Raw genomic sequence first — 17,801 nt, forward strand, 5'->3', positions numbered from 1 at the left:
TTTTCAAAATGAGTTGTAAAATGAAAAAAGCCACTTCATCCATACCTCACCATACTTTTATTGTCTGTTTCAAACGGTGGAATGGATTTAACTTATGGGTTCATCTAATTCAAGAACTTGCAACTTGGTCTTGTCGACCAAAAACCTGAGATGCAAGCTATTTGTGCAATTCATTCATTGAAGACAATATGAAAGACAAGCTAATTGTAGATGATATTAATTAATTTTAATACTGAAATATACCAACACAAGCAAAACAATTGGAGAGAAAGAATTTGTGTCGAATAGAGTTTCACCATATCTCTTCGAAAATTAATTGGTATTAGGTTTGGCTTTAATTATGTCTATTACGGCATTCAACATTGTACCCATATACCTGTTTTTAAAATTGTCATGGAGAGCTACAAAATTTTGCATCAATGATTAAATTACTCTAGCAAAAACCATGGAACTTTAATTTCTTCAAATAGCAAAATTCCCCTCTTGGGGTGACAAAAACAACCCTAATATTTATCTTTTAAGGGCACGTGATCATAGGTACTTAATAAAATTCCTCTCTCTATCTCAACACGTTCTTAACTGCAAAATCGTGCTATAATATTCTTACATTTTAAAATTCTCATCTTATTGTGCAATTGTAGGTGCATTGAATAGAATAAAAAAGACGAGAATTTTGGAGACAGATGTTCTTTGGCCACTTTCAAACTAATTTGGTGCTACATATTCTCATTTTATCAGACAATTTCATCACCCTCTTGCACTTTGAAAAGGTTGAGACGACTATCGCTGAGCCGGAGAGAATATGTAGTCTCCTTGTACTCGGCCCATGTGAAGGGTCTATAGAGACATGGTCTGAACTGGGTGACCAACTCTGGCGGCGTGGTGATCCTTGCATGGAGTTTTGGTGCACCAAAATAGGCCATTGACATTCTTGACTTGTACGAGCTGGCTAGGGCTCTATGTTTCACACTCACAAACCTCCCATTTGTCATGGCCTGAAACGATGATGTAGAAATTCACATTGATAATTAAGGATACAATGTTAGAATTAAAGGCGGGTACACGAACCAAATTGAGTTCAAACTACATAAAGCATATGAAATATTTTTTGAAGTTTGGCTCGACACAAAATCATGCATACATTTATATTTTCAAGCTTGTCAAAAACAAAATAAAAAAACAGCAATGATTGAGGGCCACAACTTTTGTGGCTCAAATGGCTCAAAATTGCTAAAACGACGTCGTTTTGAGTACAAAACAACTTCAAAATTGCCAAAACGACGTCGTTTTAGCAATTTTGAGCCATTTGAGCCACAAAAATTGTGGCCCTCAAACATTTTCCATAAAAAAATTCCAAATCCGCACATATAGCTCGCATATTGAATGATAAAAATATGTTTGTCACATTCTAATATATATATATATATATATGTTTATATATGTGTGTTATTTTAATTGTGTGGGTGCATCTTTAACTTATTTGAGATTAGGAGTTGAATTTTCCTTCAAAAAAATCTTTCTATTTTGATTTAAGCAAAAAAATCTAATGTACAAAATTATATTTATTAAAATCTTTCAGAAAACTAATAATACATAATTTATATTTATTAAAAAAAAGGTTAAATTATACAAATAGCTCCCTGTAGTTTACACGATGTGTCAATTTGGTTTCTATAGTTTCAATTTGCTCGATTTTGTCCCTTAATTTAATGAATTGTGACATTTTAGTCCAATAAATAATGGTTGTTAAGTTTATTTAACGGAATGTCAAACAATATGTCAATTTGGTCATTGTACTTTACACTATATGTTAACTTGGTTTCTGTAGTTTCAAATTTTTTCGATTTTGACAGGGACTAAATTGACACATTGTAAAAAATACAGGGACTAAATTGACTCATTGTTTGACTTTTCGTTAAATCGTAACAACCGTTATTTATTGGACTATAATGACACAATCTGTTAAATTAAGGGACAAAATCGAGCAAATTGAAACTATAAGGGCCAAATTGACACATCGTATAAATTACAGGGGCTATTTGAATAATTTTTCCTAAAAAAAATAAAGGTTGATATTGCATAACTATATAGATTATACAATTTGTTATCTAGATTTATATAGATTTACGTAAGTCTAACTCACATAATAATTAGATTTAAAATTATTTTTATCCTATTAATACAATATATAAATTGAGTAATAAATTATTTAACTTTAAATAGTAAATTTTTTAAATTAATTTTAAAATACTTTTTTAAAGTTTGATTTATCTCAAATTAGTCATCTCAATTTTAGATAGTCGTTTGAGTTTGGTGGTAGGACTAATATGGGACCAATTTCGGTGATCTAATCGTTCATTTTTTAGAATTCATTAGGCAAAGTATTTATATAAAAAATTAAGATAATTGAACATAAATAGTCATATGTTTGAATCATATATGTTTTAAAGAAATAAATGACAAATATAATTTCAAAAATACCTATCTATTTTTTGTAATAAAAATTTAATTAAAATATGTAACTATCGATATTCAATTATTACTATTTTTTATATAAATCTACTACTCAACGACTCTTAAAATATAAAAAATTTAAATCTCAAAATCAATTTCAAAATAAACTATTAAACCCAAACAGTATGTCAAATTGAGATAGGCTTTTTTTATATTTTCAGCCCATGTAGAGCAATATGATTTTAATTTTTAAAAATGATTGAAAATCCTAGTAAAAGTGTTTTAGGAAACTTTAATGGAGATGATCTTACTTTGATAAGATATTTTAATTTTTTTTTTTTAATTTTTCAGGTCATTAAAATTGAGTTTAAAGAACTCCCAATCACTACTCTTTAATAAATAAAACAGAAAAAGCAGATGAGTGTTTCTCGATACTCCATGCTGGACACAGCTATCAATCTAAACATAAAACTCATTGGATGGATGGGACTCACATATATAGGTCCCATCTAAAAGTGCTTTTCAGTTCTCCCTCTCTACAGTTTTGTGGTGATTCCTGACTTCAAATTCATATCATTTCATTTCAGTTACACAATTTCTTTTCGTATTTAAAAAAAAAATTTGGGTTGTTAATTTTGATAATTTTTTTTTAATTATTAAACTAAATTGTAAGTGTACAAAAAATATCTAAAATACTTTATTTATTTATTTATTTATTAATTTTGCTGATTAAAATATATTTTTTTGAAGATTTTATTTAATAAAAAATTAAAATAAGAAGCAAATACAAAAATTAAAATTTAAACAGATAAAATTAAAAATTTATTTTGAAGTAGAGAGAGAGAGGGGTATTCTGACCTGCAACAAATCACCCACATTAACACAGAAGGCAGTAGTGGGGTAAGGAGAAACTGGGAGCCACAGACCTTGTTGTGGAGAGATTTGGAGCCCACTGACATCGTTGGATCTTAAGATGGTCAAGATCTGAGGGTCAGAATGTTCTCCAAATCCAATCTTATGATTATGAAGGTGATGATGAAATGAGGAGGGTGACGTGTCACTATCTTGAAAGCTGTCCGTGAGGAGGAGAGGAGGATAGTGATTGAGCCTGAAAAGGGAGTCGTCCTCATCAACGTCCCTGATTAGCTTACTAAACACTGATGCGTCTGGGACCCACAATCCCTCTGCCATCAGCTCCAATATCTCACATGCCACAATTCTAACCGCTTCCACGTAATCCCTCACTGCACAACTGTCATCACAAAAAAATTACTCCATTATTTGATGAGAAAATTTATAATTTTAATTATTAATATTTATTATTTTTTTAAAACAAAATTTTTGATCTCCATCTTTGTAATTTGTTTTATAGATACATGAAAGAGTTAAAAATTTTAATTGTTAATGCTTATAAAATTTATTATTGATGAGTAATTTATTTTCTAAATTTACATTAAATTGTTTTTTCCCAAACAAAAACCCACATTTCTAACTGCCTTCCCAACACTGATTTTTTTTTTTTTTTAATTTACTTTTTTGTGGATTGGTGATTTTATTTATTTTTAATAATTGATAATCAATCTCACATAGGGACTTTTAGATTGATCTTAATAAACATAAATTTAAAATATGTGCCGTTATCTACTAATTTTATATATCAAACGAAATAAGATATTACAAAGTTATTATAAATTATTACATCACTTTTACATTTTTAAAAAATATCTTTTATAAAAAATTAACTAAAATAATCAATTTCTAAATAAGCCTAGCCATAAATTCATTTGAGCCCATGAAGTATTCATGCGGGCTCGTATAAATTTATGGCCCATGCGGCACAGCCACACAGGGCAATGCCCTAAGAACAATTAATAATTCCTTATTTCAATAATGGTATACATAGGAATTTAATTAAAAATTTTATGTAATTTACATTCAGTTTATGTAGTGACATCCATACATATAAGGGGGAATTATAAAAATAAAAATATAAAATATAAAATATAAAAAACCCCTAAGGCTTGACTCTTTTAATAAGATTAATTTTTAATTTTATCAATTTAAATTTTAAACTTTTGATTTATTTTCAATCTAAACCATTTGTCTATTTTCATTAAGTAAAATCGATGAGACAATGGGTATTTTCGTCATTAAACTTAACAAAAAAATGATATTTTAGACATTTTATATATATTTATGTTGAGTTTAATAACTAAAATACTTTTTTCTTCAGTTTTACTAAACAAAAATAGGCAAATAGTTTATATTAAAAATAAATTAAAAGATTAATGTTTAAATTGACAAAATTAAAAATTTAAGAATTATTTTGTTAGAAAGCTTAAATCCTGAGGTGTTTTTTTTTTTTTCTTTTTTTTTTGGGGTGGTATAATTGCCCCTACATATGATAAACGCGAACAACAATTGTCTTTTTAAATATTTTTTTCATACACGAGCTCTAAGTCCATAACATTACTCCTTTCAATAAAAATGACAGTATGACCTGATAATCTATCTCAAAAAAAATGTACATATCATGTTATTTTATATATTCACTGTCCCACGTGCATAATCATTTTATCTTATTTATTTATCATCACAAAATATGATTTTGAATTCAAATTAAATTAAATTAAATTAAAATCATATGTAGGTGTGATGAGAGCAATGAGACATACAACTTTCATGGAGTAGAGGATTTCCAACCTGTGTCTATGACCTGTTGTGCAACATCATCTTCTACCAAAACAAACCAACCTTGTTGGTTAATTATACGGCCCATGTGACTCAATTGACTGTTTTCAATGGTCCATCTAGACAAGTGTGTGTAGAATTCTATTGATTTTATTTTATTTTATAATTTTTTTAAAGGTACATAAAATATTTTGAATAAGTCCAAATTTGATAAAGTTGTATATCTCATCTTTATGGTGAAGTTGACTCATCATCGAAACTTGGACTTATTTTAGTGATCTAAACTTTTTATTTCATATAACTAATTAAGAAAATCATTCAGGCAAAACATAAGTTAATCCAACATTGATTAACATACTTTCAAATCGTTTTTATTTGTAGGATTTAAATATTTTTAAAAATAGACCATCTATGTATTATAATATATATATATATATATATATATATATATGTGATTGGATCATGTAATCACTTATGTTTGATCAATCTAATTTTTTACATACATGTACTTCACAACTTATTACATGGGATGAATAATTCAAATCATTAACATGAGTACAAATTAATTCAATAATTATAAGATTTTCAACTTCAACTTCAACAAATCCAAATTTTTTTTTCTTATGGTACTAGAGATTGTTTTTTTTTCAAAGGAAAATACTACGTTCACTTAATATTTATTAATTTTTTATTTTTATTTTTTTATATTGATGAACACAAATCAATGGGTTCACTTTTATATATTAAAAAAAGTTATATACATAAATATTTATGCATGGCATATATTTCAGTTTGAATTGATTTCTTTGGCAATGAAACATTACCATGCCGTAAAATCCTACAAATTTTCCAACATGGTCGAGACAGGAAAAGGGATCTCCTACAGCTGGCACGATACATGCAAGAACTAGGTACATCTATCTATCTCTCTCTCTCTCTCTCTCTCTATATATATATATATATATATATTTAGTACTACCATTTTCCAGTTGATAGAGAGAGAGAATAGCAAATCACTCATCCAAGAGGCATGAGGATCCACTGGATTCTCTTGTTATGTGATGCAGTCTAAGCCTGTGTTTGGTAAGGGATTTGGAGAGACATTTAAAAAGGAAAAAGAAAAAAATATGTGAAACTAAGCGAAATATAAGTATGTTTTATTCTCATTTTACTTTCATTTTTTTTTTCCTTTTCCTTTTCTTTTCTAATTTTCTTCCAAAATCTCCCAACCAAACATAACGTAAGAATTGGAATTGTACCAAGAAAATCAAGATCATGATTTTAAATTATAGTATCGGACTATGCATCTGTATTCATGAGAGGATCATTTATTAATTGATATATTAGTAATGAATATGAGTATTGGAAGTTTATTTGAAATACAACATGAAGATTAAGGGCACAAAAATAAAAGAAGGGATCAATAAAATAGTAGAGTACCATTTGGGAGTGATGGCTTCAATTACTGTTATATTTATTATGAGTAATGCTACGTATCATGAAAAGAATATCATGAAAAGTTTCATGAAATTAATCCAAGAATGATTGTACAACATACAATAAAACACTACAAACACTATAGTATTTTATTGTATATTGTACAATCAGCCTTGGATTAGCTTTTGCTTAGCATTACCCTTATGATGACTTCAATTACTTTTATATTTATTAACAAGTCACCTTGTGCGGTAACATGAGCTATCCACTGAACATAGATGAAAATCCAGAACAAGACTATATACAAGCCTTCATCTTCAGTTGATAAGCAACATATCGGTCGATATGTATTGGGCTTCACTTTTTATTATACAAGTTAGAATAAAAATTACATGCGTATCAATTAGTTTTAGATTTGATTCACAATCAATACAATTGGTTGAAAGCCGATAGAGTTGGTTCGGCTATTATAAATTTTTTTTGCGACTCATCATTTTGAAAAATTCACGTCCGCAACATTCGATTCTCGATTTGTATTGCTTAATAGGGTCTGGACTTTTCATGCAGACACATAGCTATATATAAATATATATGAATAATGCTAGTACCTGAATTTAATTGGGTCATTGGAGATAGCTTTGGATCTTTGAGAAATGGAGAGAAAGTTGGTGTTGAGAATAAGATATTCAACCTCTCCAGTATCACCATTGAAGCCTATGTTCTTACTTCCGTAACCATAGGGATTAGCTGGCCCGGCCCGTTGTTTTTCGGAGCCTGATTTGGAGAAGAACAGGAAGCTTTCTTCTTCCATCCTTGCAATAACATCCTCAGGGACACCATGGTTGATGACCTTGAAAAAACCAAGCTCTTCACAAGCTTTTACAATGAGCTTTGACACCTCTGATCTCTCTGCTGAGAGGTCTATGATTGGAAGCTCAACTTCTCTGATCTTTTCACTTCTAATTGGGGTTGGAGTGGCCACCACCATAGTGTTTTTCTATGGGCTTGGAGTAAGAGAGAGCAAGAGAAAAAAGAGGAGATTTAAACTATGCAGGATATGGAGAAAATGGTATATTTTGAGAGGGATAGAGAGAGAATCTATATATATGGAAAAGATTGGGGACAAATAAATGGGAAAATATCATATAAGTGGTGTTTACAAAGAATTTTTTTTTTAATATAAATTAGTGATAAAATTTGTAAATATTAATAATTAAAATTATAAATTTTTTCATGATTATATAATTTTTTTTTTGAAAATTCCCCTTAATTATAATTTCCTCTACATAAATAAAGCATTATTTTAAATATACATAATTTAAAAATTGACTTTCTAAATTTACTTTTTAAACTCAATAATATATACATAAAATGATTGATTGATGATTGAAGAATAAATGAGAGAGAGAGAGAATGACACATTACACTTTGCCCCTTCATATTTGGTCACTTTCTCACTTTCTCAGTTTGACCTTTTATTTTTTTATTTTTTATTTTTATTTTGGCACTTACATATTTCAAGTTTTTCCGAATTTGTTCCTAATGTTAATTTCTATTAAAAATTAAACAGAAAATGACACATTAGCAGTTACGTGATATAAAAATATTTTATTATATATAATTCACATTTCTAATATAAACTTAATTCTAATATAAATATATATTTTTAATACTATGCGATAGTTATTATGGTATTTTTTGTTTAATTTTGAACACAAATTAACTTTAGAAATAAATTGGAAAAACTTTCAAACATAAAGAATTAAAATGAAAAAAAAATAAAATTTAAAGGTCAAAGTTGAAGTGATTAAATATAAAGAGGATAAAATATAATTTATTCATATCTTAATAGAGTTTTACATTATTAAATTTAGAAAGCATGTAAAAAAATTTAGGAATAAACAGCACTACTCTAGAAATTGTGTGCAGTTATAAATTTTTATAAATACAAGTGGGAAAAAAAAAAAAATTTTGATGTGTCCAACATCTTAGAAAATCAGCAGTGCTGGGACCTCAGTGGGGGTGACCCTTAGCACCCCATCTCTACGTGAGGGGCTGTGAGAGCCAGACCAAAATAATAATAATAATAATAAATAAATAAATAAATTGAGCCAATCAAAAAAACAATGGGGTGGTAAGAGTCGCCCCTACCGGCGGGTCTAAGGCCAAGTTTGGGAATACTAAATAAGTGCACTTTTTGTCTTTTTAGACTAAAAAGTTGAGGTTGAAAATATGAATGTTTGGGTTAACTTTTTGACTTTTTATGGAAAAATGTGTAATAAAAAATTGTAAAAATTAGTTTGTAGGAGAAAATTAGAATTGGGAATTGTGCAGCTGTAATTGTTGACTTTTGGTGAATAGTGATGACTTTTTAACTTTTTGAGTAATTTTTTGACTTTTTAATTTTTTTTAAACTACCCAAACTTGGCCTAAGTCTTTTTCCTTAGAAAATTGGGTCCATTTCGCATCCTAAGATTTATGTGTATGTCGTGTGGATTTGTATGAAAAAATTATAATTAAAAAATGAAACATGAAAAAAAAGTAAAACTAGTTACCATAAAATTGTCAAAATCTTACTTATAATATAAATGTGTGATTGTGATTGAATTAATATATTGTAAGGTTTGTTAAGCACTTCATACTTATCAAAATTCAATGAATATAATATTTGAAAAGTATGAAATACTTAACGAATCCTATAAAATAAATAGTGCAGATCATAAAAATAAATCCATAATAAACCTTAAATTGTTACTGTTGTGCCTTTAGCACAACAGCAACCTCTCTCTCAAATTTAATACGGTTTGTCAAATGGTCGGTGTACCGCGCTACGCACGGTTTAAATAAAGGAAAATTTATTGGAAAGTCTTATTTTGGAAATTTCTGTACCATTTGATCCTACGGTCTAAATAGTTGATTTAGGAGTTCTTATTAGGTGTAGTGTGTGACCAGTAAGTCTTTTTTCAAACGTGGAGGGGTATTGGTTAGACAAATATACCCTCATTAGTTAATTTGAATTTTTTTTTGGAATGTGTGACAGATATGGTATGATACTCTAATGTGGCGGGTATTAATATAACACTCCAACGATGGGACAACGTGACAGGTATGATGAGACACTTTAAAATTTTTACTCATCCTTAGTGTACTTTTTTCAAATGTGACAACGTAGTAGATATGATGTGACATTCAAAAAAAAAAAAAACTTCTCAGTATACTTTATTCAAATGTGACAACGTGGTCGGTATGTTGTGACACTCTAAAAAAATTAAAAACTTCTTAGTATACTTTTCCTAAACGTGACATGTGACACTCCAACGTAGCGGACCCAATTTGATTGAATTACTGCGCGTCTTCATGTCACGCGCCAAAAAATAATTAGTAAAGAATTCACGTCTCACACTGTGTGTTAAAAACAACCAAACCTTAAAAAGCTGTTAGTGCACTTTTCGAACAACGTGACACACAAACACCCACCACCTTCCCCATACATAAAAACTATTTAGTGTACTTTTCCTAAACATGACATGTAACACTCCAACATGGCAGATCTAATTTGATTGAATTATTACGTATCTTCACATCACGTGGCAAAAAACAATAAGTAAGGAATTCACGTTCCACACTGCGCGTGTTAAAAATAACCAAAACTTCAAAAAGCTACTGGTGCACTTTTTGAATTATGTGATACATAAACACCCCACCACCTTCCTTATATATGACCACGCCATCTGTCCCCCAACTATACTAACAATGACAAAACAATCAACAAATAATTTAAGGGACCACTCAGTCACCAAATAAATATTTAGGACCTCATGGATTACAAGTCTACAAAACAGGATTTACTGGTCAATTCCCTTTAAATAAATAATTAAAATTTAATTTTATAATTAAAAAAATAACATAAAATTTATTTAGCATGTATAAAAAAAATAATTCAGAATTAATTAAATTTTAATTATTTTTATTGAAGATTTTTATTTATTTATTTATGGCATTAATTGTATGTTCTAATTTTTAATAAGAAATTAATGTCATAGTTTAATCGATAGAAATGAAAGGGAAAAAAAAGAGTAAATTACAAAAAATTACATTTATGATTAAATAAAAATACATTATGCTCTATAAGTTTTTCAATTTTAGGTTTAACTAGGTCAAAGTTCGCTCAATTATATATTAAATCATATTGCATAAAAGTATAATTTTTCTTGTAACTTTCGCGTAAGAATGGACAATAATTGGAGTAAGTAATTAGAGTTTAGTTAGACATAACATAGAATCTAAACATTATCTTATGAGGTGTTTGATTACCTGATTTAGTACTTAGAACTAAATTTATTAACTGATAATCAATTAAACTCATTTGATAACTATAATTGATATCACTTATAAATTTAAGTTTCTCTTAAAATGTACACTAAAAATTTTAAAAAATTTAAATCATATGAAACTTATTTAATTATGATTGAATTTATAAATATTAATTATAAATATTGATATATATTATTATAAACTCACTATTATCATCACATTTACCACAACCATGACAGCACCACCACTTCCACTACCACTACCGCCACCACTACAACCACCATCACAATCACACCACGGCCACCACCACCGCTACTATCATCACCATTGTCATTATTGTCACAAGCACTACTATTATTTTACTATACCATCCCTACTACCATGACGACCACCACTACCATGACACCATCACCACCACCATCAACGCTACCACTACCATCATCACTACCACTATGCCACTGTCACCACTACCACCACTACCATACAATCACAACAACAACTACCAACACCATAACAATATAAAAATTGAAATATACAATTTTAAAAGAAATAAATTTTAAATCTTATACATATCAAATGACTTATTTTTAGTTTAGTACTTAAATCTTTATCAAATAGCTTTTCAGCTTAAAAAAAATCAGTTTTCAGTTTTCAATTTTTAATACTTAATTTTCAATCTTCAGCTTTATCAAATATCATCTTAGCATATGCCTAACTCATGAACTACTTAATTCATTTATTTATTTTGTTTTTAAATTGGCGAATACACATATGTTAGTATTTTGTTTTTATAATAAAATGGGTTAATTACACCAAAATCCCATAAACTATTATCAAATATTACTTTATCTTCTCTCATCAATGAATTCGTACATAATGACCCCCTTAACTATAAAAATGCAACACTTTCACTGTAACGCCCCAAACTTTCACATGTCATCGATATTGTCCGCTTTGGGCCATGCCCGTACAGATTTGTTCTTTCTAGTGGGTCATCCATCTCAGAACTATTCCAATCTAAACAAGCTTAACTGCAGTGTTCTGTTAAGGATTTCACCACCTGGGAAAGGCCTCGATTCTATATAAGGGTCCAAGTTTTTACTTTTATAACCTAGGAACTCACTTTCCATTCTCGATGTGGGACGCCAGGACCTTACAATCTACCCCCCTTAAGGCTGCACGTCCTCGTGTAGTAGCCTGCCAGCACGCAAGCCCGCCTACATGCACTGAGAGACGCTAGGGGCCCGCACTCGGTACTCCTGAGAGTCGGTTTTGATACTATTTGTAACGTCCCAACCCTTCACATGTCATCGATATTGTTTGCTTTGGACCATACCCGCACAAATTTATTCTTCCTAGTGGGTCACCCATTCTAGAACTACTCTAGTCTAAGCATGCTTAATTGCAGAGTTCTGTTAGAGATTTTACCATCCTGGAAAAGGTCTCGATACTATATAAGAGTCCAAATTTTTACTTTTATAGTCTAGGAACTCACCTTCCATTCCCGATGTGGGATGCCGGGACCTTGCATTCACCCCTCTAAACCACCTCCAAAAAGAGTATATTTGTATAATTTTCATAGTTGACTGAGTCAATATATACAGGTTAATAGATGAGAGAGAGAAAGCGATATTCATTAATAGTTTAGGGGGTCTTGGTGTGATTAACCCTAGCAAAAATAAAAAAATATATATACATGTATATTCATATTTATTAAAAAAAAATTAAACTTGGGCAAAAAATTATATATTTATATTTAAAATTATTGCCAATTAAAACTATCTAATACTGGGTTGTCTTAAAACATAGGCATTATTCTAGTCCTATCTTGCACTGGATCTAAAAAATTGATTGGTTAATTAGTAAATACAATTGATAATATTCAATTTAAATTTTATATTTTAGCTTATATCTTAGTTTTTGGGGTTGTGATGACATGGGTTAATTTGAGTGTTAGTATTGGATTAAATACAAAAGTAATTTAGAAGCCGAATTTGGATCAATTTTTGCGTCTATGATCTAAATTTTAGAAAATTGTCGAGGCATAAAAAAAATTATCCAATGTCGGATTGACTTAAAAAACGTGGCTTGTTCTACCTTTGACCCAATCTAAAAACTTGATTGTTCAATTAGTAAAAATAATTTGTAATAATCAATTAAAGGCTCCTAATTTAAAGATCAAAAATTTTGAAAGCGCCTAATTAAAAAAATAAGATAAAATCAAAGATACTAAAATATTAATGATTTTGTAATATAAATTCTCTACCATTTAAAAATATTTAGGAGTTAAGATATAGAGTTATTAATGAATGACACTAATATCACAGGAGTTTCTAATTACACACGTTTAATTTTATTCCACACCCACCACATGCATTATAAAATTTAAAATTCAGGCATAAATATTAGTACATCTAAGTATACAAAGAAATTAAATATGAGTGTTAACAACTCCCTACATTAAGAAATTTATGTAGCGCTAAAAATATTAAAAGAACATCAAACATTTTGAAGACTACTATTTTATTTTATTTTTTTAAAAAAAGAAGCAAATATACTAAAATATTAATACAATTTTGTAATATAAATTCTCTATTGTTTGAAAATATTTAGGAGTTAATTTAGAAATATAAATTTAAAAGTTAGAGTATCTATATATGGTATTAATAATATAGTCATACAATAAGGCTAACTACTTGAACATTTGAAGGAGTTATTTTAGGAACAAAAATTGGTGATATTAATGATATTAAAAAATGTTTAATCAACCAATCATTTTAAGATATGTCTTTCTTTGTTTTTACAATAATTCAAAAATTCTGAAAATTTATGTTGAGAACTTGAAACTCCCACAAAGCTTATTGTTAAAAATCTCAATTTTCTTAATTTATATATATATATAGATATAGCTATAGATATAGATATAGATTACTATTACTTATCATAGTACTTTCCAAATTTTGTGCAATAAAAAAGAATTAATTTAGAGACGTCGAATCACAATTCTCTCTAACCACCTTTGAATGAATTCATAATATTTCCTAATTGACTCTAAGTGTACCACCACTAACTATTATGACCCCATTAAGCAGACATTTTGGGTGTCTAATGAACATCCTTTTGAATTCTTAATTTTGTTTTCAAGTGTCACATTTCCATTATCTGAAATAGTCATCACGCATGACCTATAAGTCTCATGTAATTTTTTTTTTCAAGTTTAAAATTAATAAAAAATAATAAAAATTAAAAGTATTTCTTTATTTGCTTTTGATAATTATTTTCTTAAAATTTATTTAAATAATTTTATTCTCAAATTTGCATCAAATAATTAGACATATATTTTCAATAAAAATTTTAAGCAATTCCAAAGTTTGTACCAAATAGGGTCCTATTGTTGAACAATCACTATAAAAAAAATTGTTTTTTGCGACGGCAAAACGCCGTCGCAAATACCCCAAACGCCGTCTCAAAAGGCTTTTGCGACGGTAAAATATTTTTTTGCGACGGCAAGTGGGTGTCGCAACAAAGGGGGTTGCAAAAGGCTTTTAGCGACAGCAAGTGCCGTTGCCTTTGTTTTTACGACGGGAAATTTTTTTTTTTGTGATGGCAAATTTCTGTCGCCAATAATGGATGAAATTCTGGTTTTTTTTGAGACGGCAAAAATCCCGTCGCTAAAAGTGTCATCGCTACTGACTATTGTCGACGGCAACCTGAGCCGTCGCTAATGGCTATTGTTGCCGGCAATTTTACTGTCGCTAAAGGTTATTTTTCAATTGAATTCCCTCCCTTTTGCGACAGTATATGTGCCGTCGCAAAAAGCTTGGTACAATTTTTCTTTTGTGACGGGGTGTTCTACCGTCCCAAAAAAAAAAAAAAAAAAAACCCTGTATAGAAATTATTAAAAATATAAAAAATAACCTGTATTAAATAAAAAAAACTAAAAAAAAATCCAAAAATTACATAATAATAAAGATACATACATAAACAAAAGTTGGCACATGATTAAAATTCATAATGTTGCTCCATTCATAACAATACATAAATAAAAATCCATAACAATAAAAATTATGCCACTACATAATGTCGCATAATACATACATAATATTGTTCACAAATTTAAATAACATAAATCAAAATCAAAACCAAAAGTTTTTGTCTTGATTCTTTCGTGGGTTACAAAAACTTATAATCTTTACACGCCCGCATTCCACAAGAAGCAAACTACTACTCAGGAAATATCTAAAAAAACAAAATAAAAATAATTAAGAACAATATAATGGTGTTAATATTTTAATTACAGAAAAATATAAAAAAAATTAAATACTATATAATTAGAAAGATAGTTTAGTAAATAATTTTGACTACACCGAAATCCGACTCTAACTCCCAAACCGGGAACCCGATTCGAGCCCCGTCTTCTTCCACAAGTCTATCGTGCCTAGGTGGTCGTGTGTGCCAAGTTTCGTGCTAAACCGACGCCGTTTGGTAATTTTGGGGCGTTAACACATCGAATTCAAGTTTCTTAAGGAACTAGTTTGCCTAAAGTGAAATTCGGCTCTAACTCCCAAATCGGGAACCCGATTCGATCCCCGTCTTCTCCCACAAGTCTCTCGTGCCTAGGTGGTCGTGTGTGCCAAGTTTCATGCTAAACCGACGCCGTATGGTGATTTTGGGGCGTTAACACCTCGAATTCAAGTTTCTTAAGGAACTAGTTTGCCTAAAGTGAAATTCGGCTCTAACTCCCAAACCGGGAACCTGATTCGAGCCCCGTCTTCTCCCACAAGTCTCTCGTGCCTAGGCGGTCGTGTGTGCCAAGTTTCGTGCTAAACCGACGCTGTATGGTGATTTTGGGGCGTTAACACCTCAAATTCAAGTTTTTTAATGAACTAGTTTGCCTAAAGTGAAATCCGGCTCTAACTCCCAAACCGGGAACCCGATTCGAGCCCCGTCTTCTCCCACAAGTCTCTCGTGCCTAGGCGGTCGTGTGTGCCAAGTTTCGTGCTAAACCGACGCCATTTGGTGATTTTGGGACGTTAACACCTCGAATTCAAGTTTCTTAAGGAACTAGTTTGCCTAAAGTGAAATCCGGCTCTAACTCCCAAACCGGGAACCCGATTCGAGCCCCGTCTTCTCCCACAAGTCTCTTGTGCCTAGGCGGTCGTGTGTGCCAAGTTTCGTGCTAAACCGACGCTGTTTGGTGATTTTAGGGCGTTAACACCTCGAATTCAAGTTTCTTAAGGAACTAGTTTGTCTAAAGTGAAATCCGGCTCTAACTCTCAAACCGGGAATCCAAATAATTTGCAAATATACAATGTTTATTTATATTCAAAAATAAAATAATAAAATGTAAACCTCATGCCGTCTCTGAGAGAAAGTAGTACGCCCTGTGGTATGAGCTATGCCGTGAGCTCGCCGATTTTTAGCGTTCCTACTTGTAATTTTCTATAACAGGTTCAACAAATGTAAGTATGTAAATATGATTTGTATGTTTACATATCATAAATATAACTTATTTGTATACCTCAGCATCAGAAGTACGCCAATACTCCACGAGTTCTTCCCACTGGCTTGGCACAATGTGCAAAGGAACATCATCCTTCAGATTAGGATAAGAACTTCTAGGCTTGAAATACTTAGCCTTAATCTTGTTCTTGTGATCCTTCCATATGCTGTTGCAATTTTTCATGCAGATTGGCTTGTACTCCTCTGGACATATATTCAAATTGTCCTACAAAACACAATTTCAAAGTTTAAATAATAATAACACAATTTCGAAATTCGAATTTGTGAACAAAAATATACTTTTACCTTCATATCCTTCCAGATAGCATCAACAATATCATCAAGCACATTGTTCCAATCAAGAAAAGTAAGAGGAACAATGTTACCATTCTGCACAATAATGCCAAGTTGAGTAGTTAACTTAGCCATGTTATCCCCTATTGGACAGTAATTTTCATCAAATTGTATGTCCAGCTTTTTACCAGTACCCCACTCTTTAATGCCCTTGGCACATCCTCTACCACGCCTAGTTGAGGTTGATGAAGAACTAACATGACCTGCGAGATACAATAACAATAAACAATATGCAATGGTAATAAACAAATGCAAATTTAAATAATGTGAATACAAATCGAATTCTTATACCTGAGGTGGGCTGTGAAGAAGTCGAAGGGTCTGCAAAATACAATGAGAATAAACAAGTTATATATAATGAGCATAAATAAATGTATGTTTAAATAATTTTCATACAAATCAAAGCAAATTTATATACCTGTGGATGGCTTATAAGCTGATGACTCTAGTCGGGATGATAGCTGCTGTGGTGCCATTGATGGTGGACGCACCGATGGTAGGCGTGGAGGCTGAGTACATGGTAGCTGCTGTGGTGCCACTGATGGTGGTCGATGCGGTGGTACTAATGGCCTCTCAGATGGTGGTGGCACTAATGGCCCCTCCGATGGTGGCCGATGTGATGCATCCTCTGATGGTGGTGCTACAACAACACGTGAGATTAATTAATTGAAGAAAAAAAATGATATAATTTCATACTTTCTAAGTCATAACTAAAAAAATAAATAAATCATAACCAAACACCACATGAGGCACAACCAAAGATCTTATAAGTCTTAACTAAAATAATATCATAATTAACGAAGATAATTCATCATAACTAAAGAAAAAAAAAATGACATAACTAATGATGCATATGATAAATGGATGTGTATGGTAGAATTCTCCAAATTATTAGTATTCCATAATACTATGCGGCATTATTTATAAACTTGATAGATGAGTTATACAAAAACACATTAATCAAGTATATTGTCTCAAAAATTATTTAATAAAGATAGATCATTATTCTGTATATTATAATTTTGAACATCACATACATAATCTTATGT

At 30.4% G+C, this 17,801-nt stretch overlaps 1 protein-coding gene across 1 annotated transcript; it reads right to left on the minus strand.

Annotated features, from left to right (window-relative positions):
* Nucleotides 1-423: 423 nt before the first annotated feature.
* On the minus strand, nucleotides 424-7,700 carry LOC114319613 (gibberellin 2-beta-dioxygenase 2). Its single transcript, XM_028266640.2, has 3 exons — nucleotides 7,191-7,700; nucleotides 3,313-3,706; nucleotides 424-995 (listed from the first exon to the last, which is right to left on the minus strand). Exons 1-3 carry the CDS (start codon nucleotides 7,568-7,570, stop codon nucleotides 735-737), a joined length of 1,035 nt encoding a protein of 344 aa, XP_028122441.2. The 5' UTR covers nucleotides 7,571-7,700; the 3' UTR covers nucleotides 424-734.
* Between the last annotated feature and the right edge of the window lie 10,101 nt (nucleotides 7,701-17,801).

The sequence above is a fragment of the Camellia sinensis genome, chromosome 7 (assembly GCF_055761805.1).
Source record: "Camellia sinensis isolate YWXY chromosome 7, ASM5576180v1, whole genome shotgun sequence".
Lineage (NCBI taxonomy): Eukaryota > Viridiplantae > Streptophyta > Magnoliopsida > Ericales > Theaceae > Camellia > Camellia sinensis.

Bases quoted from the DNA above. Each gene is read 5' to 3' on its own strand.
- LOC114319613 (XM_028266640.2), bottom strand. From the start codon at position 7,570: ATGGTGGTGGCCACTCCAACCCCAATTAGAAGTGAAAAGATCAGAGAA. The intron at 3,707-7,190 runs GTACTAGCATTA...TTGTGATGACAG, and splicing joins AATGACCCAATTAAATTCAG to TTGTGCAGTGAGGGATTACG. The intron at 996-3,312 runs GTCAGAATACCC...TCATCGTTTCAG, and splicing joins ATGTGGGTGATTTGTTGCAG to GCCATGACAAATGGGAGGTT.